Source organism: Protomyctophum parallelum (assembly GCF_964188405.1).
Source record: "Protomyctophum parallelum genome assembly, chromosome: 11".
Lineage (NCBI taxonomy): Eukaryota > Metazoa > Chordata > Actinopteri > Myctophiformes > Myctophidae > Protomyctophum > Protomyctophum parallelum.
In genome coordinates this window covers 33,224,168-33,250,417 of record NC_139707.1, presented here as the reverse complement: position 1 = coordinate 33,250,417, position 26,250 = coordinate 33,224,168, and the positions used below count along the sequence as shown (strand labels likewise).

General features: G+C 41.8%; 1 protein-coding gene across 1 annotated transcript; it reads right to left on the bottom strand.

Annotated features, from left to right (window-relative positions):
- Positions 1-443: 443 nt before the first annotated feature.
- LOC310867122 (actin-related protein 3-like) lies at positions 444-25,409 on the bottom strand. Its single transcript, XM_083776942.1, has 12 exons — positions 25,248-25,409; positions 19,879-19,934; positions 17,584-17,696; positions 14,632-14,742; positions 13,827-13,922; positions 13,066-13,173; positions 9,781-9,924; positions 8,470-8,643; positions 7,793-7,885; positions 6,033-6,158; positions 4,404-4,487; positions 444-2,911 (listed from the first exon to the last, which is right to left on the bottom strand). Exons 1-12 carry the CDS (start codon positions 25,289-25,291, stop codon positions 2,816-2,818), a joined length of 1,245 nt encoding a protein of 414 aa, XP_083633068.1. The 5' UTR covers positions 25,292-25,409; the 3' UTR covers positions 444-2,815.
- Between the last annotated feature and the right edge of the window lie 841 nt (positions 25,410-26,250).

Genomic DNA, 26,250 nt, shown 5'->3' with positions numbered 1-26,250 from the left:
GTAGTTAATGCAGTTTGATTGATTAAATGAATAGCCTATTTTATTAGACAAAAATGTAGAGTAGTGTCATAGAGTGGAAAATGCCATTTGGTTTAATGTCACAGAATGCAGAGTGCCACGTAGAGCAGCATGATAAATGGTTAACTTTATATTGTGTTTTATTGCTTTATTTATATTTTGAGTTTCATTTTGATTAAAAATAGGCTACGTAAAGTAGCCTACAAATACATAAACATTTTGACTTAAGCGCAAAGTAAATGTAGCTTGCAGCTCTGCTTTGTGACAGGAGTGTGCAGACAGCAGTAGTAGTACTAGCAGTAAGCCCTGTGCAATAAGGTTACATTGGTGTGACTGTTTTGGTGCAAGGAGTTGCTGTACACCTTAGAAAACAGGAGAAGAGCCTGTTATATTCATGAATAAAGATCAACAACAGACAAAGGCGGGTACTTACAAACAAAATGGAGCCTTTATTGGAATGTTGCAACAAACCACATCCTTATATGGAATCATTTAGTATTTAACAATAAAAAACCTTATAGTCAAACAATACTGGTTCCTCCGTCTTTCTGAATTTAAATTTATAATCTCATTCAGCCCTGCCTCCCCCCTCCTCCTCTCTATCATCAGGTGGTGTTCACAAGTGGGCATTTCACTTTAACCCCAGAAGGAAACACTCACTAAAATAGCATATCAAAACGCTTAAAGCTTGTACTGTAGATCGGCTATTTTTAGATAACAGATTTGGCACAGACAGAAAAAAGCGGTCTGACTACTGTTCTAACTCAATTCCGTCTCACTTAAGACTAAAGCGGCTTAAGTATCACTTCTGGGGTAATTTTAACATCTACTCAGGCTTTTTTGTGCAACCCCAGACAGTTCTTAAGTATTTTGGGCAGGAACCCGTTTTGGTGTTAGCATTACGTTATGCTTTAGCTATTGAAAAATAGCAGATCTGCAAGCTCATAGCGCGCCACCGAGTGGCGCATTACGAGCTTGTAGGTCTGGTATTTTTGAAAAATCAAAGAACCACTGACATAGAAACATAGCTTTTTCAGAAAACTGTCAGGATGTAGAAGATATTTTTAGAATCTGATCTCAGGTCAGAATGGGTTAAGTAGCTCGATTCAATTTGTAGATATTTAGTATTCATGTTTCACTCATTTAAAAAACATCCCTGGTTCTGGTAGGTTTCGCCCTACTAATGCGTGAGGACGAGAGACAATATGTTTTAATTACCCTTTTAATAGTTTAACACAATTGTAATTATTAGTTTTCCATTTTCAAAACGAATTATCATAATATGGCCCCCCTCACACATTAGTAGGACAATATCAGTCTCCAGAAGCAGGAATACATTTTACAACATGGAAAGTCAACATGCAAACTGTCTGGGGTGCATGCAACAGCTACAGCTAGAGTAGAGTAGTAGAGTTAAAATGACCTCAGGAGTGTTTCAAAGTCAAATACCTTTCAAGAAGGAGTGAATGAATGCCTATTCATGCTCCAGTTTACTCACTGCTCACCGCAACACATCTCTCCATCACCGTTTCGGTGCTCACCTTATCTCCTAAAACTAGAGTATGAATAGGTCTTTAAGGTCTGGACTATTCAAGAGGGGGAGACAAAGGAACCGTTAAAGAGGTGAAGCGTCTCATACTTTAAGGAAATACTGCGTGATCAACGCTGCATTGTGGGTAAGAACAGTCGCTCCCTGGAAACTGAATGCAATCGAATGTTTTATTTATTTTTTACCCCTGATTACCCTACATTTTACATATAAAAAACATTTCATGAAATATAAACATGTTCTTGGCGTGATACAGAGAAATGCACCGGAAGCGGGGAGGGGGAAAAATATATATATATAAAAAAAAGAAAGAAAGAATGCAGGCAAAATAATATGTTCTAAAGTCGATCACATGATCTCAAGAGTCGTCAGATAGCACCTGGACTCTGCTCCTATAAACATAAATAAGTTCAGATGTCCTGTTATTATCATCATCTATATTACTGTAATTATGAGTTTCCACCACCAACCTTATAATCAACATCACGTTCAGAATCTGCTCGCCGCTCCGCAGATCCACAAATGCTATTTGGTTTATACAAACCATGTTTCCCCCCCCCCCCCCATCATTTAAGAAAGCATAAACTAAAAAAAAATGATAAAAAACTAAAACAAAAAAGAAGAAATAAACATTACCGATAAATTTCTAGCTGGCGTGCACTTGGTCTATCATCAACCAACGTCTCTCTTTGCTTTCCTCTCTTACGCTGTAAAAGCCTCAGTGTTGACTTAACTCTTGAGAGTTACAAATGGATGAACGAACACTGAGAATTCTACATCGCCGATATTCCAGCAAATCCCAAAACACAACCACCATGGTTCCTGCCAGTCTCCTGTATCCCTCACCGACCTAGCTAGGCCTGTCACAATTATTACATAATAGTCTCATCGAAAGGATTTGAGATGATCAAAATTATTTTTGTATGATAGTCATAACCGTCAAAATCATTTTTATGATTTTCGCATTTATTTTTAGGCATAACATTATTAAATATATGTCAATATATATGTCAGTACTTTCTTTGTATATTAAAGTTATTTGTCATATCTGCCCTGTGCAATGTTTAATTACGAAGCCTAAAAGCCAAACGGAAATGTAAATTTCACTTATATGCTCCAGTTTTCAAACGACAGAAACCCAATTAATGACAAACTTAAAATCTTAATCGTGACAGCCCTCCGCCCACCCCAGAGCCCAACCCCCCCACCCAAATCAAAGCAAACTAAGCGCTCTCCCTGTATGTGGAGTTAAGACATGACTCCGAACACGGGGTTGTGACGGCAGATGCTGGGTCCCATCTCCTCGTAGTCTTTCTTGGTGTGGCACACCTGGTAGAACTCAGGCTGTGGTGGGGTACACGGACAGAAGGCAATAAGGCATACAAGGCATTACTTACAAAGCACAATAGAACTTAGTAAGGAATTTTTCAAAATGTGTCATTTCAAAAGTTATAAAGTATAAAATGCATCGTTTAACCCCTTCTGGGCGGGAACCCCTTTTGGTGTTAGCATTATGATGTTATGCTTTAGCTTTTGAAAAATAGCAGATCTACAAGCTCATAGCGAGCCAATCGAAGAACGACTGACATAGAAACATAGCTTCAAAACTGTCAGGATGTAGAAGATCTTTTTTAGAATCTGATCTCAGGTCAAAATGGGTTGAAAAACAACGTTTTCAAGGTTCATATTATTTACAAACATAAGGATTAAAACATGAGTCAATGATCTCTTCTGCTTTAGTTGACCCTAAACCTAATTCATGAAGTATAATGAAATAATATGTATACTAGGGTTTATTTTATGATCAAAACACATTAAAGAAAAATCTACAATCTACAGATATATATCTCTGATAACTATCTCTGATAACTCTAGACTAAATAACTAATTTTCCTACTTATATTGATCCCCAAAAACAAAAAACAAAAAAATCACAGTTTTTTCCCCAGCAGACCTCATAGCATAGAGCAAAACCTATATGCATATTGCTTTTGCGCTATTTGTTAGGTTTTTTTCTTCTTCTTTCTTTTCTTCCATGAATGTGATATTAGTTATAGCTCCGTTCTATGTTATGAGGGCTGCTGGGGAAACTGCACGACAGGGGCAATTCTGCAAAATATGTTATTTAGCCCTTTAAAAAACTCTACTATGGGCAGAGTAGCGGTCCGGGCGGTCCGCCCCCCCCCCCCCCCAATTATCCCACGATTTTGTAACCCATTTTTCACCCCTGTGTCAATCATCTAATGTGATCTTGGGCTCTCACCCTCCGCCAACCTGGGGATAGCAACGGACTTGAACTCATGCTTCCTTCATGCTTGAGTGTCCAAGTTGCTCCTTTACACCTGACAGGGGGGAGTTTCCCTGGTTGGACGTAGCGCGTGGAAGGAACACGTTATTCCAACCAGTTCCTTTCCCCTCCATCAGGCGTCCCGGCTGGCCAGGGGGAGGCAGTTTAGAGACCAGGATTACTGCATGTTTTTGTGAGGGTACCTACCCTAGGGGACACGGGGAGAACATGCAAACTCCACCCAGAAAGGCCCTTTCGCCAACCCCGCCTTCGGGGTATGGGCACTGATGACGCGGAGGAGGAAACACGCCGCCAGCACCCACAGCGCCCCGAGCGGGAATCGAACCCAGGACCTTCTAGCTGTGAGGCGACAGCACTACCAACTGTGCAACCGTGCCCCCGTTATAAATAAATACTATACTCTAATACACTACATTGAATTTATGCATGATAAATACAATGATATACTGTATTCCCTTAAATACGCCACTATGATACACTGTATTTATGGTATGATAAATACTCTACTATGATACACTGTATACGTACAGTTGATGCCAACATGGAGCCTCCGAACCATACAGCATATCTCTGCATGTGGTGAGTTATAACTTGGACGTCAATGGGTTTGGGCTGAGGGGAGAAGAAACACACACACACACACACACACACACACACACACACACACACACACACACACGCACACACACACACACACACACACACACACACACACTTAAATTAAAACATGAAGGAAAGCCTAGAGGTGCTGAATGGGATGAAATACACATTCAAAATACAGCACAGTCTTGTACTTTGTTTTGTGTATGCTGTATGTATGTTTCTATGCTTTGTCTCGTAATGTACCGGTAATGTGCTTCACTGCCTGCCCGTTTAGTTTTTTTTGTGCGGGTGGGGACTACAAATGAAGTTTAGCGTCTTTGCTAATTCTGTTATTTGTAATGTTCATTAATTTGCTTGTCCCTTCAAACTAAAGTAAAGCACAGAGGAGGTTGTGTAGTGTACTGTAGTTTTTCTTTTTTTTTTATATATAATTTTTATCCCACGATTTTGTAACCCATTTTTCACCCCCTGTGTCAATCATCTAATGTGATCCTGGGCTCTACACACCCTCCACCAACCTAGTCCCCATATATGGGGGACAAGGGGAGAGCAACGGACTTGACACTAAAGGCAGTTTAGTGACCAGGATTACTGCCTGTTTTTTGTGAGGGTACCTACCCTAGGGGAAACGGGGAGAACATGCAAACTCCACACAGAAAGGCCAACCCCGCCTTCGGGTATGTGCACTGATGACGCGGAGGAGGAAACACGACGCCAGCACCCACAGCGTCCCGAGCGGGAATCGAACCCAGGACCTTCTAGCTGTGAGGCGACAGCACTACCAACTGTGCCACCGTGCCCCCTACAGTGTACTGTAGTTAAAGTTGGCCCGATCGGATCGGGTGATTGGAATGCGGGGCCAATCACGTCCTTTTCAAATGATCGGAATCGGATCAGGAGCCAAAAAATTTGATCGGGGCATCAACGTATATTAATATTTTATCTATATCATGATATTCGACTTGAAATTGTCTGTGATTTAGGATATTGTACAATTGTGATATGGCATAAACGTGTTCTATAAAATCTAAATATCAGATCGGGAAAAATCGGTATATCGGTAGATGCTCAAAATCAAATGATCGAATCGGATCGAGAGCAGAAAAAACGTGATCGGGACATCCCTAACTGTAGTGCATAGATATGGTTCTGTACGGTTACTGTATACATGTGCATGAATGTGTAAGTAGCATTAAAAAGGAGATGTACAAGGAGATGTGTACGGTTATGGTAATAGAAATATGGAATAGCTGTGATAACGACATCAAAATGTGCAGTTCAATCTATATATTCAAGATAGATTATTAGAAGATAATATAGTAGATAAAATAAGCATTATAACCCATTAAGTATTACTTCTAGTATGCGTTTTAATAAGGTAAAAAGGGTAGGGATTATAAGCTACGGCTACAGCCTAAAACCTTTTGGTCCAAGTATTGTTTTGACTAACTCTGTACATTAAGGTTAAGACTGAAATAAAAACTATTCACTCATTCATTCATAATGTGGTTCTGTAGTGTATAAATCATGTGTATAAAAGTCCAGTTCTCTTGCCTTCAGCTTGCCTCCGCTCAGCTCCTCACTCAGCTTCAGCCTGGCGTCCACCGATCTCTTCAGGTCTCTGCCCAGACGTCGTCCAAAGTCCCTGAACATGGTGGAACCTCCAGACAGAACCACGTTCTATAGAACAACAAGACACATGGTGAAATGGTGGAACCTCCAGACAGAACCACATTCTATAGAACAACAACAAGACGCATGGTAAACGTTAGATTTTTAAAACGGTTAGTCCCAATACTTGATTCTGATTGGCTGGTTACCGTCACGTGACATTGTAAATCTCACCGATAATCCCCACCTTCAATCACTTTACATCATTCCCAGCTGATCCTGCAGGGCACTAATTACTGGTCTAACCAATGACTAGTCTAAACTAGCCGGTACTGCTCCTCGTAAAGACATCAAGCGCCTCCTATTCCCCCGTCACACTGGCTGACTAAAAACAAGGAAGTGTGGCTCGCTCTGGTGGGTGCAAAGTGTAGCTACTTTTGTGAATTTAATAGTTTTGAGGTTAATATTCATTGCTATACGTTTGTAACCGTTTTAGAAAAGCAAAAAGCCACGCGAGGCCCCAGCTTTCCGTGGATTTGATAATGGGTGAGAGGGTTGGAGACACTCGCTGCGCTCGTGTCTCACCACACCTCTCACCCATTATAAATTCCACAGTAACCTGAAACCTCTTGTGGCTTATTGCTTTATTATATAGTGGACAATAATGCCAGAAACAGATAACGAGATAGCCCTGGATGACCATAGCAGGTCTGCAAATCTGAGTGGAACCAAATGATCATAGCAGGTCTGTAACTCTGAATGGAACCAAATGGACCTGTAATCCATCTGTAAACATTCACATAGTTATGAGAAGTTTGAGAACCACTAGGAGACTTGACATTCAGTAAATTGGGTCTTATGATCATCATAAGAACATCATCCCTCTTCTTATTCCCTTTTTATGGAAATAGCAAAAACGTGCACAAAAACACATTCCACGCACTGCGTTGCACCTGTAAACCTATGATGTGACAAAGTTGATTCTGACTTAACTACAGTATGCAGAGGAATCCCTGCACACAGGTGCCCAAAGCAACCAGTAGGTGGTGCTAGTGCACTGCCAAAGAACTTCACTAGGACTCATGGCTACATGTGAGCTTGTATATTGGCCATTTGTCACAACAAATATAGGGCTTAAATGTTTAAATGAGAGTTATACCGGATATAATAATAGGCTGATAATAAACCATGCCATTACATTTTATACAATTTTTATACTTTTGATTTCTCTCCTCTGCTGTACACTACAGTACACATTTCTGTTTCAACAAATGCCTTGAATCAAATTGTTGCTGTTGGGCAGAACGCTTGAATCTCCACATTTCAACTTTTTGTGTTATTTTTTTAGTTCAAAAGCTACAAATTGAATCTGAGCTGGGTTCAACTTCCAGATGCAAAGCTACAATTGTAGCTGCAATTTATTTTAATCCCCCTTTTTTTCACCCTGTTCTGGCTGACAAAAACTTGCTCTTCTTCTAGTTTCCAATGCATATAAATAATGCCAAGGTCCAAAAGGGCTCGCAGTTGAGACTCCATGCTGGATTGTTGTTGTTTTTTCTCAATCTCCCCCACCGACCGCCGCGCCTCCGACACACATCACTACGGACATGTGCTTGATGACGTCAATGACCGTGTGAGCAACAAATAAGCCATGAACTTTGCATCGCTGTGTGAACGCACAATAAGAGTTCTAAGAGGCTGACCTTGTACAGAGGACGTCTGGTGTCGATTGGACAGTTCTGGATGACCTCGTCCACCACCTCAGAGATGGGCTGGGTGAAGTCAGGGTTAGCAAACTGGAAGGACACAAACACACCAAATGTGTCATTCTACAACCAACTAAACTAAAACTACCGGTATTATTCTTTTTTTCAATTCTAATTTTAGTTATCTGAAAAAAAAACTAAAAACAAATGAAAATGTTGAAACTATAATAACCTTGCTTCTAAAGCTCCTGAAATACTAAGGCATTTAGCAGACGCTCTTTATCCAGAGCGACAGTAAGCAAGGTAAGCACACATTAAATGCAGCGACAGTGTAGTGCCTCGGTAATCTAGGATCATAGGTAAACGGAGAACCTAGCCTCAGTAAGCCCAAATATTATTTTAATAGATGTCTTTTTATTTAAAAAATATATTTATGGATTCTTTTTTTTTTACATCTTTTTAAATAAACAAATTGTGGTGTGGCTCAAAAATGCTGCCCTAACTATGCAAAGAATTCAACTGACAAAAAGGGCCTTGAAGCCCCACAAAGGCTAATTTGACCTTTGACATGAATAAATAAGTCAGCAAGGGTCTCCAAAAACACAGTTACTGCACTTTGGCTTTTGCAGGGCAAAGTTTGGGACCCACTGAAGGGCGTGGCTGGTGTTTTGTACCTCAGGGTGGAAGAAGATCTCGGGACCCAGGAAGCGCTCGTAGCCCACGTCGATTGTGAACTCCTTCTTGCTGATGGAGTTGATGCCAGTGTACTGTTTGATCCACTTGGATCCGTCCGTGTCGTACTTGTTGAACTCCTTGACCAGGTCTGGACACACGTAGCTGTAGCGCTCCTGATGAAGCACAACAAGTTACAACAAGTTACTTAGCACATAATATATTGTTGCTGTCGGGCAGAAACCTCTCATTTCCTTATTTTATGTTTTGCGTTCTTTTTTGTAAATTAATGCCCTACTTGATGAATGATCATATTAACCCATTTAGACCGTATAGGACGTGTGGAGCCGTCATAGCTAATCCAACCGATGGATTGCTAGGACGTGTACACATGTCCTAGCATTTTCATTGATAGAAAAATATTCACATTTTCTTTCGGGTTGGCCTCTCCTTCTGCACCATACTCCTTGCTGTTCACGTATGCACGCTCCCGTACACTTCCCATTTTACCGCTCAGAAAGAAAGGCTCGTATCTCCTAATCTAGGGAGCTCTCCGTAGTTTTGACCAGATGGATATACTAAGCTCTTCATTTCTGACTTCAACATGCCTCTCGTTTAAAATATGAACGCGAGGGATTATCGAGCGACTTTATCGTAATCATAGCGAGGTAAGCAAGCAACATTATTTATCCCTTTTTTGTACGGAAGGGGGGGCTTTCAGAGTAAAAGCTGCCCGGCACTAATTGCGGCACACCAAAGCATCATAAGTAGCAGATCTATAAGCTCGAAAGTTTGTGGATCTGCTACTTTTTAATCCTGCTTTGGACATGTGAGATTTCCACCCGAAAGAGACGATATCTGTCAAATTCAATTAATAATCAGATATTATACTATATTAGATGGATAACATGGTTGCCAGTGATTATCCACAAGAAAACAAAATGAGCAAAAGCATTATTTGCATTTTCCACTGTGATAAAATGCCCAGTAAATTGACATTTGCACGTATACCTTGCACGTATATATAGTACTTTGTCATCATTAACCACTTAAACACTCTAGTCTAAAATTTACCTGAGTTGGCTCTGTACTTGGACCGCTCCCCCACCCCCCCTCCAAAATCTAATCTTTTCAACAAATATAGCTGATCTACAACAAATGCTAATGTTCCCCCCCTAATATGGATGTTTGTGTTCGAGTGGTTAATGAAAAATCATGAGTCTGACATCAGGACTGCACAACTGCATTCTCACTGGTCGTCGGCCAAGGTGGCTGATGGGAAATGTAGTCAGGGCAGGGATAGATTAACCTACCTTGACGGCCTTGGCTGTCTCCAGAGACTGTTCTGGAGGGATGCCAACCTCACGCTCTCTCAACAGCTGCTGCGTGAAGTAGGTGATGTCACGACCTGCGATGGGGATGTGTTTAATACAGCTACCAATGACATAACCCTCCGCCTGGAGGGGAGGTGAGAGAGAGAGAGAGAGAGAGAATGGTCTCAGTTTTACTGGTAAAATAAACATTTATATCCATTTAGACATTTTTGGGCGGACGTTGCAGGATTTAGGCGGAAGTACCGCTCAAGGAAATGACGTTGACGCTTTACAAATCTGTTTACATCTCAGTGAATGAAACAAGTGTTGTATTAACCTAGGATACAATATTTGTTCGACCAATCACATCCGACGGATGTTCCGGTCCGACACTTTTGTCGATGCCGTCTCTGCTTAAGGTTGTGACCAGGCTTTTCTCTTCGCAGATGAGTAAGCCTGGGGCAGAGGCTAGTCTAATACAGGGTTCCTCCTACACAATTTCAAAATTCCATACTACAGTATAACTTCAGGTCCGTGGGTCGCTCCCCGGGCAAGCTGCACCCAAAGAATCAAGGTGTCAAGAGATAAAAAGTGGTCAGAGAGACTTCCACATTTCATTACTTTCAATACTTAGTAGAAACCCTGCTAATAAACATTATTTCTCTTCAGAAGCGTTAAAGGAGCACAATGGAAACAAGCCTAACAGCTTTCTTGTGAATTTATCCTTTTGAAATATATTTTCAATAAAGTATTCAATTCAAAATCAGTTTTAAAATGCATGTTATTTGCGCTTTAACATTGTAACCGCGATGCAGCATACAATCAGAAATGAGCCCACGTTCTGCTCAATCACCGTGAGATGCAGCCTAGATTCAGAGAAAAAAGGGTTTAAAGATGGCGCTAAAACAGGATGTGATATTGATATTATATTATGAATGGTGCTGCTGCTAGCGCAAACCTTCAAACAGCAGCTAATGAAAAGACAAACACGACATCAGTTCTGGTATTCCACAGGGCTCGATTCTTGGCCCTCTGCTTTTCTCCTTACTACATACTGCCATTGGGCGAACTCATTGCCAATCACGGAGTCAATTTTCATTTCTATGCTGATGATACCCAATTATATCTTTCTGTGGCTCCAGATGATCCCTGTGCTTTAGACCCGCTGTTTACCTGTCTGTCTAGCATCAAATGTTTGATGAGTGAGAACTTTCTCAAGCTAAATGAGGATAAGACAGAAGTTCTCATAATCGGTTCTAGTGAGCAGAAAGAATCAATATTAAGCAGACTTGGCAACCTGACTGTAGAAAGTAACAGTACAGTAAAGAACCTGGGGGTTATTATTGATTCTGAATTGAATTTTAATTCACACATTAATCATGTTACCAAGATTGCCTTTTTTCACCTTAGAAATATTGCACGAATCAGAGCCTATGTGTCCTTGGACGATGCAAAAACGCTAATCCACGCCTTTGTTTTTTCTCGGCTTGATTACTGCAATGCACTTTTTTCAGGACTGCCTAAGAAAACAACTGACAGATTACAACTTGTCCAAAATTCAGCAGCCAGAGTTTTAACTAGAACTAAGATGAGAGAACATATTACTCCAGTTTTGGCATCACTGCACTGGCTTCCGGTTGTTTTTAGGATTGATTTAAAATTTATTTTACTTGTCTATAAAGCTCTCAATGGTCTCGCACCTTCCTACCTACATGACTGCCTGCCTAAATATGTCCCAAACCGCCCGCTAAGGTCTTCCACTGCTGGCCTGCTCGCTTTGCCTAAAAAAAAGAAAATGGCAACTAAAAAATACGGGGAAGCAGCTTTTTGCTTCTACGGGCCGTCGGCATGGAACAAGCTCCCACTGTACCTTCGTCAGGCAGCCTCTGTAGACATTTTTAAAGCTCAGCTCAAGACCCACTTCTACAACATTGCTTTTAATTTATCTTTTATTTTTTTGTTATTCATGTCCTCACTGTATTGCATTACTACTTGTTTTTTTTTAATGTCGTTGCCTTGCTTTTCTTTTATTCTCCATTGTTCTGTAAAGCCCTTTGAGCTGCATTTCATGTCATGAAAGGTGCTATACAAATAAAGTTTTATTATTATTATTATATAGCCTATATACTATTATATACGTAACTGTAATAGACAATCCAGTATCAGGCGTCTGGCAAGCAAAGAGGAAAACGCTATAGCTTCAGCCTGATGAGTTGGTATTCCCTCTGGAGGGGCACCAAACAGCGCCGTTATTGGATTGGGATCTATAGTCGAGTTACAAATATACGAGAAGGTATTAATCTCTGTCCAAAATGCAGTCAATCTGGGACACGACCAAAACATGTGGCTAAGCGTAGCAGACTCCAGACCACACCTGGCACAGGCTGGATCTGAGTCTGGATAGAATGTGGCTAGTCTGCCAGGGGATAAATGTATTCTATGTAAAACCTTAAATTGTAACAAACCATGTCTAATGCATATTGAGGATGAGTGTACCAGCGAGACTGCCATCTGCCAGGTAAAATCTGGTAAGTCTCCTCCTCCCATGCCCTTTTCACACGTTCAAGTGATGGGGAAGCCACCCTCTGAATGCAGTCATATAGCCTAGAAATTATGCCCCTGTCAACCGGATCCCAACTCAAACACTCGTCCACCCAAGTACTTGGTGGAGTTGTCAAAGAGAAATATTTTCTAACAAAGCTACGTACTTGTAAATACCTAAAGAATTTTGACTGAAATATAAAAAACCTCCTTATGCAGGGCACTTTGCTATTCCAAATAAACGTGGATGTGTATTTATTAAGTTCCCTGAAAAAGGCCTTTGGGCAGTCACAGCACATGAAAGCAGGTGGTCAGATGAACATTAAATAGTTTCCATTTCAGTGTGCTGTGCATTCAGCTGGTGGTGTTGTGAACGAGTCAGCAGGTCAGAGGAACGCTGACTCATGTTTCTTTCCCTCGCTAGCTAGCCTCTCTCTCACACCGACGTCAGCTGGAAATGCCAGGATTCTGTGTTTTTCAGCACATTGCAGAGACGAGGAAAACCACCGGGAATGAAACCATCTAACCACAAATATATCATATTACACCGCCTTCAAATTCAACATCCAATGTAAGCACCACTACCCAAACGCGTCCTGGAACTCAAACACCCTCATCGAACCAAACGTATTCTCAGACCAATATCAGACACTCAGTCAGGCTGTCTATTACAGACAGACAGGCAGGCAGTCAGTCTATTACAGACAGACAGTCAGTCTATTATACAGACAGACAGACACTCACCACAGGAATGACATGAGTGACTCCGTCTCCACTGTCGATGACGCATCCTGTCAGCGTTCTCTCACCAACCTGTCTGGACGTCCAGGAGGCTGCTAGGGCCAACACAGCCTACACACACACAAACACACACACACACACACACACACACACACACACACACACACACACACACACACACAGAACACACACACGGAATGTTAATTTGCTGCATGTTAAAGAACAGTGACACTTTGGTAGAGGTTTGCGTTGTGTAGTTAGTTACATTGTTACATGTTTTTAATTAATTAATCATCCAAAAATAGTGTCTTCATTGAGGTACACTGTACGGTGAAACAGCTCTCAAAGTCACTCTTTCAGCCAATATAGATAAAGGCGTTCTTTATACCATGGTCATTTTACTGTTTGACGATCCGGCTCCACAGATCCAGCACGGGTTGGAATTAGTTTTTAATGCTGTACTAGGTTTTTGTATGTTGTACAGTATTGGCAGTATCAGCAAGAGTGACAGGTGTTTCAGTGTGTCATGTAAGTCAAACAATAAGTAGAATTTCACTTTCTAATCAACAAAGCAAGATATCTCACCAAGTGAAGTTACATCACATGGTAATTAAGACAATCCAAACCTGTGTGCTTAACATCTGACTTCTACTATGTCAGAGTAATTGCACTGCTACTTTTATACCGTATTGGGTTGTGTGTGTGTGTGTGTGTGTGTGTGTGTGTGTGTGTGTGTGTGTGTGTGTGTGTGTGCCCTCTCTCACCTGCACTGCGATATACAGGCCTGGAACGTTGAAGGACTCGAACATGATCTCGGCTGTGTACTCTCTGTTCTCTGGAGTGTTGAGTGGAGGCTCCGTCTGTAACGTGCACATACACACACAAAGTTGATGATTAGTTGTCGCCCAAACAATTGCGATAGCTGACAGGACATGGGGAGAGAGATGGGGAGTGACACCCAGCAAAGGTCGTCGGGATTAGCAGCCTAGGTAATCAGACGGCTAGGCTGGCCCAGGCCTGCCTTTACCAATTTAATTGAACCGATTTCCGTTTGTCTTTTAAGTTTTTTAAAAGTCAGTGTTATTTGTCATGTCTACCCTGTGCAAATAATGCCGTTATTCGATACGTTTGGATGTAAAACTAGTGTACAGCCGATCAAAAGAAGTCACGATAAACACACCATTGAGAACTTCAAATCCAAACTAAAAAACGGCCTTTACAGTTACCCCCCTAATCTCTCTCCCCATTTCCTGTCAGCCCACTTTCAATCTATCCCTCTGGCCTGAAGGTGGTGTGCGGAGCTTCCCTTTATTTTTCTCATTTTCCCTTTGTGACTCCAAGTTTTTTCAGCCGATGAGTGGTGGTTCTTTTTACATTTTAATCTATCCCTCTACAAAAAATAAAATAAAAAGGCGAAAGCCCCAAAAAGAAAAAAATAAATACAAATGAATGACTGGAAAACCGACCGAAAAACAAGCTCACATCACGTCGCAGAAAGCTTGTAGATCTGCTATTTTCAGTGCACAGAAGCCAGCATGTCTTCTGTGGAATCCAAATGACTGAACCTACCAATAGGAAGTAGTGGTCCTCTGGCTCTGCTCTCAGGTACTTGAAGATGACCTGCTCCATGAATCTCTCCATCAGGTCCCAGTCCTCCACGATTCCATGACGGATCGGCCACTAGGGGGCGCAGGCAGGTAAACAGTCAGTCATTCAGAACAGCATCATGATAGAAGTGGTTAGAGGCCGCGTGTTTCACTTTAAAACAATGGTTTTCAACCTTTTTCACATAAAAGGTGTGAAAAAGGTCCATTATTTATTCTGCATTTGAGCCACGGACCAACGGGACCACCATTTGATCATTTAGCATCTCAGACCCAATTATTTTATTTTGTAATGGTTGGATATAATTTTGTCCACAATCGTTCCACATCCATTGATTTGGTACCTACCATCAGGAGAGATAACGGACAATTCTTCTTTGTTTTCTAATTGTGTAGACTTCTTGTAAATTAAGTCATGCAGATGTTTAACAATAATTTAAGTATTTTTTTCACCCCTGTGTCAATCATCTAATGTGATCCTGGGCTCGACACACCCTCCGCCAACCTGGGGAGAGCAACGGACTTAACTCATGATTCCTTCATGCTTGAGTGTCCAAGTTGCTCCGTTACACCTGACAGGAGGGAGTTTCCCTGGTTGGACGTAGCGCGTGGAAGGAACACGTTATTCCAACCAGTTCCTTTCCCCTCCATCAAGCGCCCCGGCTGGCCAGGGGGAGGCAGTTTAGAGACCAGGATTACTGCATGTTTTTGTGAGGTTACCTACCCTAGGGGACACGGGGAGAACATGCAAACTCCACACAGAAAGGCCCTTTCGCCAACTCTGCCTACGGGTATGGGCACTGATGACGCAGAGGAGGAAACACGCCGCCAGCACCCACAGCGCCCCGAGCGGGAATCGAACCCAGGACCTTCTAGCTGTGAGGCGACAGCACTACCAACTGTGCCACCGTGCCCCCTTAAAACAATAATTTAAGTCTTGAGAGCGTAAAATGAAACCAAATAGACCTGTAAGGTTCCATTTGGTTTCATTTGACACTTTCAAGACAAAGCCAAATCTCAAGCTGAATCTGGAGCAGTATTGGCAGTGACACCTGCCGCGGGGAGTTCTTTCGGGTTGAATGGGAAAACAGTAAACGGTTGCTTTACCTCGACTAAAAATGTTACTTTCAGGAAAATCCTCTGTAGTTGTCTGGGACTACCTTTACTTTTTGAGGGACACTAGCCCCTCCTATAATATAGGAGGGGCTAGTGTAACGAACATTAAACCTGTATATTATACAGGTTTAATGTTCGTTTTTAGTTCAATGTTTGTTTTAAAAACGCCATTGACAATGAAGGGAAAAATTACATCATAATATTGTTCCTCATTACATCATATTGTGTCTATTGTTAATGGCATTTAATGTTTGTGTTGGCACCGTTTGTTTTACATCACATCACCTAATCGACATGAGTTAGACTAATATATTAGCGCCCCTCACTTCACACGGGTGTGATTTTTGGATACGATCTTTGCGAAAAGGGTGATCTTCACTGCACTAGGACGGACTCTCGGTCGCTCTGCCTCCGCTATTACCTCATCTCGGAGGTAATAGCGGAGGGTGAGGTTTAGTGCCGCACAATTAATCAAAAAGATTGAGATCTAGATTCAAAGACCTATGCGATCTAATTTCTAAATTTGAGCAAGAATCATGCAGCACTGGTTGGCTGTCCAATTCATTTTAGTTACCCTCATGTTTTTGCTACCAGAGAGAGACTTTAAGAGAGGTTTTAGTCAAGCACTTTGATGTTGTCCGTTTAAAGCCACAGTAGTTGGCTCCACACACTTTGAATGTAGTTCAGAAACTACAGATTTAGAATTGTGTGACAATCGTGATCTCAATTTTTGTGGAGGAAAATTCTTTGAGCAAAAATCGTGCAGCACTAGTGATATTCCATACGGGGCTAGGCTGGAGGTGACCGTTATCTTTAGCAGCCTGCAGTGTTAACATGAGCAGCAGCTCACACATACATTTAATAATTCATGACTTCTGACTGAACGCCACAGGAACATGAATGCCTGGCCTGCATCATGCCAGGTGCTTCACTGCAGCAGCAACAACTGCATCATGCCAGGTGCTTCACTGCAGCAGCAGCAGCAGCAGCAGCAACAACAACAACCATCTTATGAATCTTTTAACCAACAACCTTCCAACCTGAACCTTTGCAAAACCCAGTTTTGAGTTCAGAGATACTTTGTGGTACGCCATTAGAATAAGTAATAAAAGAAGGGGGAAATAGCCGATCTACAAGCTCACGTCGCAAACACATTGTGAGCTTGTAGATCAGGTATCTTTTGCTATTAAAATAATAAAATCAGACCGGTCTGAAGTGAGTGGTGCAACAGTGCCCCCTGTTGGTACTCTAAACATAGGGACATGTTGGTACTCTGAACATAGGGACATATCCTTGGAGTGGTTGCACGGTTGCACCACTCAAAAAGTTTCAAAATGATTAATTCTGAGTTAGTACCACCCCCGGAGCAAGGCCTAAGTTAGGTTTGAAAGACTCTGAAGCCCTAATTGCTCCCGATGTGCAGTTGGTGCCTTGCATGGTTTGCATGGTAAAGCGCCTTGGATAAAAGCACTATATAAATGCACCATTTATCATTAGATGCTCAACATGTAATATATAGTACACCAGGGGTCTGCATTCTGCAACATTTTTGACATGAAGTGCCATGTTTTTATTTTCTTGATAGTCTGCCATATCAACATTAGATTAAATTATAACCAGCAGGGGTGCACAACTGCACATAAGGTAGGTACACAAGTGCGCCTGCATGGTCAAAATAAATAAAGCACTTTTGTTGCACACTTTTACTCACTGGTTATGCGAGTATGCACACGTGTGTACACACGCAAGTGGCGAGCACACACACTACACACAAAAAGCTGAAAGTGTGTGCGTGCACTACCTTTGTGGAGTACGAGGGTTTGTCTATCGCTTCGTCTCCGATGAAGAAGTCCAGGTCATCCACACCCTTCATCATCTGCCGGCCCACCTTGGCCGACTCTTTGACGGCGATACCTTTAGGAAACAAACAATGATCTGTCACTACAAGTCACAAACGAGAAAGATATATCAATGTTTCATAAGGAAAATAATCACAAAAAACAGTTGACCTTTTTAATTCATAAAGACAATACTCATCTGTGAATGAAACGGGGGACGTATACATATTTTTTTTGTATTATTCTATTACATTGTCATGAGGGCAAAAATAAAACAAATAAAAAAGGAAATGTAAAGCTACTTTAGGGATGTTTTGGGATGGATACTTATATATACAGTACATTACATTTATTGTTCACAAATAGATTTTTCTGAGGATTTAACCCACACATTTGACATTATGGTAGATCAGATAGTAGTTAAAATGTATCGTTACACCCCTATGAATTACGCATTTATATAGCACCTTCATCCAACTCGAATTACAATGTGCATTACATTCACCCATTCACACACCCATTCACACACACACACACACACACACACACACACACACACACCGATTGCAGAGGAATCCACGCAAGGAACCAACCCAGTGTCTTGCTCAAACGAACGCAGGGTGAGCCCAGGATTGAACCGGGAACCTTCCGTTTCCCAAGTGGACACTCTGCTCTACCTCCTGAGCCACTACCGCGCAACGGAACATGAAAGCAATAATCCACATTCTGTCTAATGTCATACTAGACAAACTTTTGTTGAAAAAATGTTGGTGTAGTACTAGTTGTGAACGAAGGTCGGGACTGGCTTACGTCGGTATCACGTGGGAGTCTGTCTCCATTAGAATGCGCTAGAACCCTGGGAGATGGATTGCTGAAGTGGAGCACCACACCTACCATCAGCTCCCAGTACTGCACGACTTGCTGCACCCTAGCCATGCTACTCATACGCAGAGTTGTCGGTGCCCAGACTCAAACTCATGAACTTGTGGTCCACAGGCGAGAGATCTAGCGACAGAGTATAGAGACCTGGGGGACCTCCGTTAACAAAGTATATAAGGATGAAGTGGTTAAAAAACGGAATAAGGCCTTTATCCGTTGACCTGATGAACTTCCTCTTTCTGATAGAGAGAATGAGGAAGTGTCCCTTGTTGTCAAAAATTAGTCAAAATAGTCACTGTGATAAGAATTCAGTGGCTCAGGGGGTAGAGCAGCTATCTTGAAAAGGAAGGTTCCCGGTTGGAAGTCTGGCTCCTTCTGGCCAGATGCAACTAGTCGCAGCTCCTTGCAACAAACCACTTGTAAGGCCACTACACTCCAACTGCCATCTAAGATAATGGTTGCAAGTAGTTGCATGTTGCAAGGAGTTGCATTGGTGTGGACTGTGGACTGGCCTTTAAAGGGATATTTCAAAACAGTTCCATATCCCTGCAAACATCCTTTTAATCTAGTTTTTGTTGATGAAATTGGCAAGATATTTAGTCTCAGATTAGTCATCATAGCTTAGTTTTTATTTCGTTTTTGTCATAGTTTTAGTCGACTAAATATACCCTGCGGTATAACTCAATTTTGACCAGTAAAGGCCTATTCATACTCCAGTTTTACGTGATAAGGTCACCACCAAAAACTACAACATTAACACATCCGTCTGTTTTTACTAACCACCGTTTCGATGGTTACCTTATCAGGGCTTGACATTAACGTTTTGAGGCACAGTACATTTCTCATTCACTTGTCCGGGCACAAAAGTCACTTGTCCGGAGCACGAGCACACAAATAGGCCTACAATTTAAATCAACCAACTGTAACGTTTCGGCTATCCAGCCTTCATCAGTGTGTTCTCTCACACTAATGAAGGCTGGATTGCCGAAACGTCAAGCCTTAATGTCAAGCCCTGCTTATCACCTAAAACTGGACTATGATGAATAGGCTTTAAAGGGCCACTTCACCCATTTTGCAAACATATCTTATTTTAATGACACAAGAAACACTTTCCTAGGGTTTTTTCTGTGTGAAATATGTGTTTTTAGATATTTTAGTATTTCAAAGTGCCAGTGATAGACACTGGTCTTATACAAGCAGGAGCAGTGCAGCAAAGCATTGTCATTGTAGGAATACAGAAATCCAGTCAAAAACACAAACTACATTACGTTTCTGGCCATAGCGTGCACATTTCAAATTGTGCTACTGTTATCTACTACATTAACATTGAGTGACTGCAGATTCTTTGAGAGGTGAAATGTCCCATTAAGTATACTCACATGAAGGTACGATGAACTGAGGCTCCGTGTTCCCTGCATATCCTATCTTTGTGTATCTGAAAGACAAAAACAGTGACTCGTCAGTCACCCACTGTCTGTGACCTGAAATAGCATAATTATACAAAGTCTTGTATGGGGGTCCATGTGGGTCCCTTGCACAAAACCACTTTTCAGAGGTGGGTCTGTGCTGCGGCCAAATCATTTGGGGCTCCTTGACCTACAAATAACCTAGAGGAAAAATCTACGTTTCCCCCACTTTTCACAAAAATACCCCTTTAAAGCAGCAAAACAGACACTGAGGGACATACCTTCAACATCTGAGGATCAAAGGGAACCTTTTTACTGCCAGGTGTGTGTGTGTGTGTGTGTGTTCCACTGGCAGAAGAAGCACTCAGATTTTTCTTTTGCTCAAATAAAAGCAGCAATACTAACACAATGAATGCAGAAATACTGTTACAAGTCAAAGAAAGTACGTAAGTAGAGAAAATTATTAAGTAAATAAATATATGTAAGTAAATGTAGTGAATGCTCCTAGTAACTTTCCACCACTGCCTCTTCCAGCCTGTGCTGCGGTGTGTGTGTGTGGGGTGGGGGGGTGTCTCCTGGGGCACATGCTGGCCAGATGTAAGGCTGGTGGGCAGATCGCTTCCTGCTCCCAGGACTCGGATAATCTACTACTGTATATCAGGGCTTCAAAAACTGTTTCCGCCCCGGACCCACATCTTGGGGTCTCCCTGGGACCCAAAACTTACAATAATATATTGTTGCCGACTTGCTGTCTCGGGCAGAAACCTCTTATCGCCAAAGTGCTTTACATGAATTGAATGTCATTCACCCATTCAGCATTCACACACACACATATACACCAATGGCAGAGGAAAGGCACCACCAACCTGCACGTCTTGCTCAAGGTCACTTCGACACTAACTCTGGGGGAGCCCAGGATCGAACTGGAAACCATCCGACTGCTCTACCGGCCACTCTACCCCTGAGTAACTGCCAGGTCTAAAATATGTACTTTTAATGTTTGTTTAGCACACTAAATGACGAGGTGAGACGTCATATCATATGGCCGATATAAATACAACTTACTAATTCCGTTTCATCATACAATAACGCACTGAACTAATGTCTGGTCTGGTGGAGGACGATGAGGATGATGAGTGTCAGACTGTTAGCCACACCACTAAAGCACAAGAAGGAAATTAACTTTTTGAGTTGTTCTATGCACCACTTTGTGTGTTTGTAGCACGGAATGTGATGATTTGATTGGTTGATGTGCCTGTGATTTTTAGACATGATTATGTCCCCTGTGACGTTGTGTGGCAGCCACAGTAGGAGCCCCTCACTTCGCACGGCACGAGTGTGATTTTTATTTCCAAGCATAAAGGGCAAACAGAAATGTAAGCTTTATTATCTGACCCAATGTGCAATGCCAAAAAACACAATGGTTAATCGCAAATCATTTGCGTGACAATAGTCATGATGGTGACTGACAAACGCCACTGTATCATGGAGTCAGAGTATGGTGCTTCATTCATTCCACAGAACAGTCCCAGCGTGCCTGAACATCTCACCTGCCTCGACAAGCCTCCGTCAACCACAGTCCTGCTAATAGGTCTACAGCACTACTGTACGTAGGCCTGTCACAATTATTACATAATCGCCTAATCACAATTATTTGAGATAATTGCAATTACTTAGTTACTTACTTAAAAGACAAAGAATTGTAACGTTCCAATGTTCAATGCAAAAAGAAAACGCAATTATTTGTGTGACAATTTGATCGTCAATTCAATTTGCAATCGTGACAACCCTAACTGTACAGCCAGTCCTGCTAGTAGGTCATACATGGTTCAGAATGTTGGACATTGGACAATGACAGAGTAATATCCCCTCAAACTGTCATCCTAAGACTTTCACACCACAAAAGCCAACAGAAAACAGTATTCTCTAACCCAGAACCCAGTTATCCAACATCTTCTTAACCTGTGTAAACAGGAAAATATGGCTACCATTCTGATGAGAAGGCAGCAGTGGGAAACGACAACGGATTGGGCAAGTCTTCCGCAGAAAGCAGGACATCACCCCAAATGCCCTTCACTAGACACCAGACGCCAGGTGGTAGACGTAAAAGAAGCTGACCTAAGAACGCCTGCCATAGATAGGAGAGTGGAGGGAGAGGTGAAGACCCAAGAACTAAAGAGTAAAGACCCTGCATCTCACCCGGGGTTCTAGAAAGATCTTTTTCAAATAAACACGTTAACTTAACACCCACAACACAACAGGAGTGGAAATCCTTTGTTGCATCTGCTGCATCCGAGTTTAGATGACGATGCATTTTTGCAAAGGAAATATTCACACGTCCAGTGTGAATATTTCCTTTGCAAAAATGCATCGTCATCTAAAATGTCATCATGACGGAGACCGGTCTATCTGTGCTGCTGGGCGCACTCTTATTAATGTTTTATAGCCGCCAGTTATGAAAGTTTGCTCAGTCAGGAGAGATGAAGTGAGTGACTCCACCTTCAGTGTTTGCCTAAGCTAAGATGTATCGTTTCCTCATGCGACTAATCCTGATAATGTTGCACAGACACATTTTGTCTGATGGAGGTTTGGCTAGCTTGAACCAGCACACGTGCATGATGATCCATCCATCCATCTTCAACTGCTTATCTATCCGTAGTCGGGTCGTGGGACCCGACTACGGATAAGTAGTCGGACTACGGATAAGTACGGATAATGTAATCCCTCCATCTGGTCCTTGGTCTGCCCCGGGATCTCCTCCTAGTGGGAGGTGCATCGACGAGGACCTCCCTACCTGGGGAGATGCTCGAGAGCCATCCTAACCAGATGCCCGAACCACCTAAGCTCGCTCCATTCCAGGCGAAGAAGCAGCGAGTCAGCGACTCCACTCCGAGTCTCTCTCGTGCATGATGATCACTCACAAAATGCACACTCTGCTATAGTAAATGTGACACAACTAAGTGTCATCTCATCATCACAATATTATTTATGTTAGAAATGTTAATATAGAATATACACCTTGATAATGTCACTTCTTCTGCACGTTCATAATTACACAATTCAACAATAGAGCCCAATGTGTGCCGTACATACCTGCAAATGATGCTAACATTCTACATATCATGTATCTGATATTCTGCTTCTCATAGGATGGAGCGTGCACAAAAATAAAAGTATTTCACCCACTGCTTTACACCTGTAAGTGTAAACCAGTGAAAAATGCAACAGATTCCGATTCTCTGCTGCAAATGAAATGACAGTCTCACACATCAAATCAAAGACCCATGGAGGAGATGGTTTATGAATCCTTTACACCAGTAGTTCTCAAGGGGGGGGGGGTCGAGGCCATGGACCCCCAGGGGTCCCTCCTAACCAACATTTTTGTCAGTTTAAAACACTTCAACCCAATTTTATAATATGCTGGATATTAAAAATGAACTGATCTTCAAGCTCAGCGATACAGTGTGTGCTTTATTAGATATGCTATTTTTGAATTATTTAGAAAAATGTTGAGCTATATATTTAATTAGAATAACTCAAGACATTTTTCAACAGAAATAGTCTAAGTTCTGGGTGTTCATGTCAAAAAAACTTTTCAGATGGGGGTCCCCAGCCAAATACATATGAATGTGTGGGTCTTTGCCATGAAAACGTTTGAGAGCTACTGCGTTACACTGTTGAAAGACATATAAAGACGTACTACTTCCAATGTCTCAATACTGAATTTTCCATACATATAAATGTCTATAAATGTCACAGGAAGTTGATTAGCACTGCCCTTTTGTTGCAAAGTCATAGAAATCTGCTGTAATAATAGTAGTAGTAGTGAGTTGAGAGGGCGAGACCAGAATGATGAGAGGGGAAGTGGACCTCAGAACATCGTGTCTGACTCACACAAACTTCTCCGTCTTCTAGGCCAACAATAACAGCTGTCTCAGCACTCCACAGTGTAGTGTAGTGGTGGCTGAAGTACTCTGATAATACCACAATGCAATGTGGCACATGTTTCCTACGTTCAGAATCAAGCAAAACCCCAGGAAGATTTATTAACTGATATGTTATGTATGCATCAGCTAATGGTGTTCCTAAATAATATCAATTTGGGGGTCCTCCATGTGAAAACGAGAACCACCAGTGCTACAGACTATTTCATTTAACAAGCCGAAGACAGGCAGGGACTGGGGACACACAGACAGACAAGACAGGCAGGCAAGCAGGGGAACCGCGGAGAGGAATGCAACGTACGAGAGGAGTGAAGAGTTCAAGTCACTACATGCAAGCAATGCCGAGCAAAGCCAGCACAACACGTCTGCCAAAATATCTGCAAAGACAGGGCCGTCTGTGTGTGTAGAGCAACACGCCAGGAATTCGCTTTAAACTGGACAAACTCAACAAATCAATAGCCTACATCTGATTAAGTTGTACTGTTTTGAATAATATCTCAGTGGCACCCCAGGACTTGAGTCAATAAGGCACCCTAGGGTGTCATAGCAGCACCAACTTTCAGAGAGAAGCCCTTGTCTGTCCATTTGTGTCAAATAGAGAACTGTAGTGATGGAACATAAAGCCAGATCACTTGACTCCATATATGGACTGAACTGCCTGAATGAGGAAGTGTGTGTAGTTAGTACACACATAGGAAGTGGCTCTACGCATGCTCACCAAACACCCGTGCAGAGGAAAAAAATATTCATATTTATGATGAATTACAACAAACCAAAAATCATAATGTCACTTATCAACGGACAAATATGAGCTTCATAAAAAGGCATTTTCTTGACAAAGCCGAGTAAACAACATAAGACTCTTATGTGTAATGCATGGGGTTTCATACTTTTACAGTGATGATAGCTTTCGGTCTCTCAAGAAAGATGGAAGTCCAAACATAAATTGTTTTTTTATTTAGGGCTACAGGATTTAAGATAAATACTAAATTATTCATGAATAATAAATTAATCGACCCCGTTTCGTTTTGTCGTGTGAATTAAATCAAAGCACCGTCAGTGCAAAAATGAGCTCGTTTGTTGAGAGATCAACGCCTATTGCTAACGCAGCCTTCATTCATTTTGAGATTATCATCGTCGTTTATTATTAGGATTATTAGCTTTAACATTAATTAATAATAAACACATATTTCGAGCAGTTTGTATAGTTTCACATTTCGACATTAACGAACGAACGGGCGGAAAATAAATGACACAGATGTGTGACTCTTATGTTAGCATGCTAGCTATAGGTGGCTAAATGAAAACACACACACACACAGTGACAGTCCTTCATAATATTATAAATGATATAAATATGGTTGTTGTTAATAATAATAATAATAATAATAATCAGACCCGGTGCCGCAGTCCACCACGCACGCCGGTAGCCGTCCTGCCATGTCTGTCTGTCTGTCTGGCTGGGGGTGCGAATCCGACTCCTTTATTCACTAAAGACTGACTCTCTCTCTCTCTCTCTGTTACACACCCTGCACACACGCACGCGCGCACACACGCTTACGCACTCACTCACACACACACACACACACACACACACACACACACACACACACACACACACACACACACACACACACACACACACACACACAGTGTTGAATGAAAAACAAATGTTTTTTGAAATAACAATAATTCAAAACAGAATGTTAGTGAATCAAAAAATAAAGGGACCCATAAAATGCGCACGCACGCACACACACGCACACACACACACACACACACACACAAGTACAGTCACACCGTCTACTTCCGCGTTTGGTCTAAGCCCGTAGTGCGCGTTTAACTTCCGGTCATTGGACTTCACAATAAGACACACGAGCAGATAAGAGCCTTTGAAGAGAAGGCATGATTGGTATGTATGGTACCTTTATTTGGAACTATCTGAACTGTATAGACTGAAATGTGACACAACAGTGCCCTCTGGTGTTTTTGTTGCATAGTTTGATACAAAAATTGAAAACAAACAAACACAGAGGTAAGGTACAGATTCATGCAAAAGAAGAACGCCAAATGGTATCAGGGAATCAGAAGATCGACCAATCTGGGAATAAATGTGTTTGTAAAGGTGTCTAGTAACACATCTCAAGACTGCTCCCTAGGAGAAATAATCTGTGACATCTGCTGAAAGTTGGCCAGGTACCATTAATAATACTATAATACCTTTCATTCTACTTTAAGTAGCATGTGGCGGGTCAACCTAGGGCCGCACAATCTCGACGCATTGTGAGCTTGTAGATCTGCTATTTTAAAATAGAAGATCTACAAGCTCAGATCTACAAGCTCACAATGTGTGCATCGCGACACATTGTGAGCTTGTAGATCTGCTATTTTCAAAAGATTT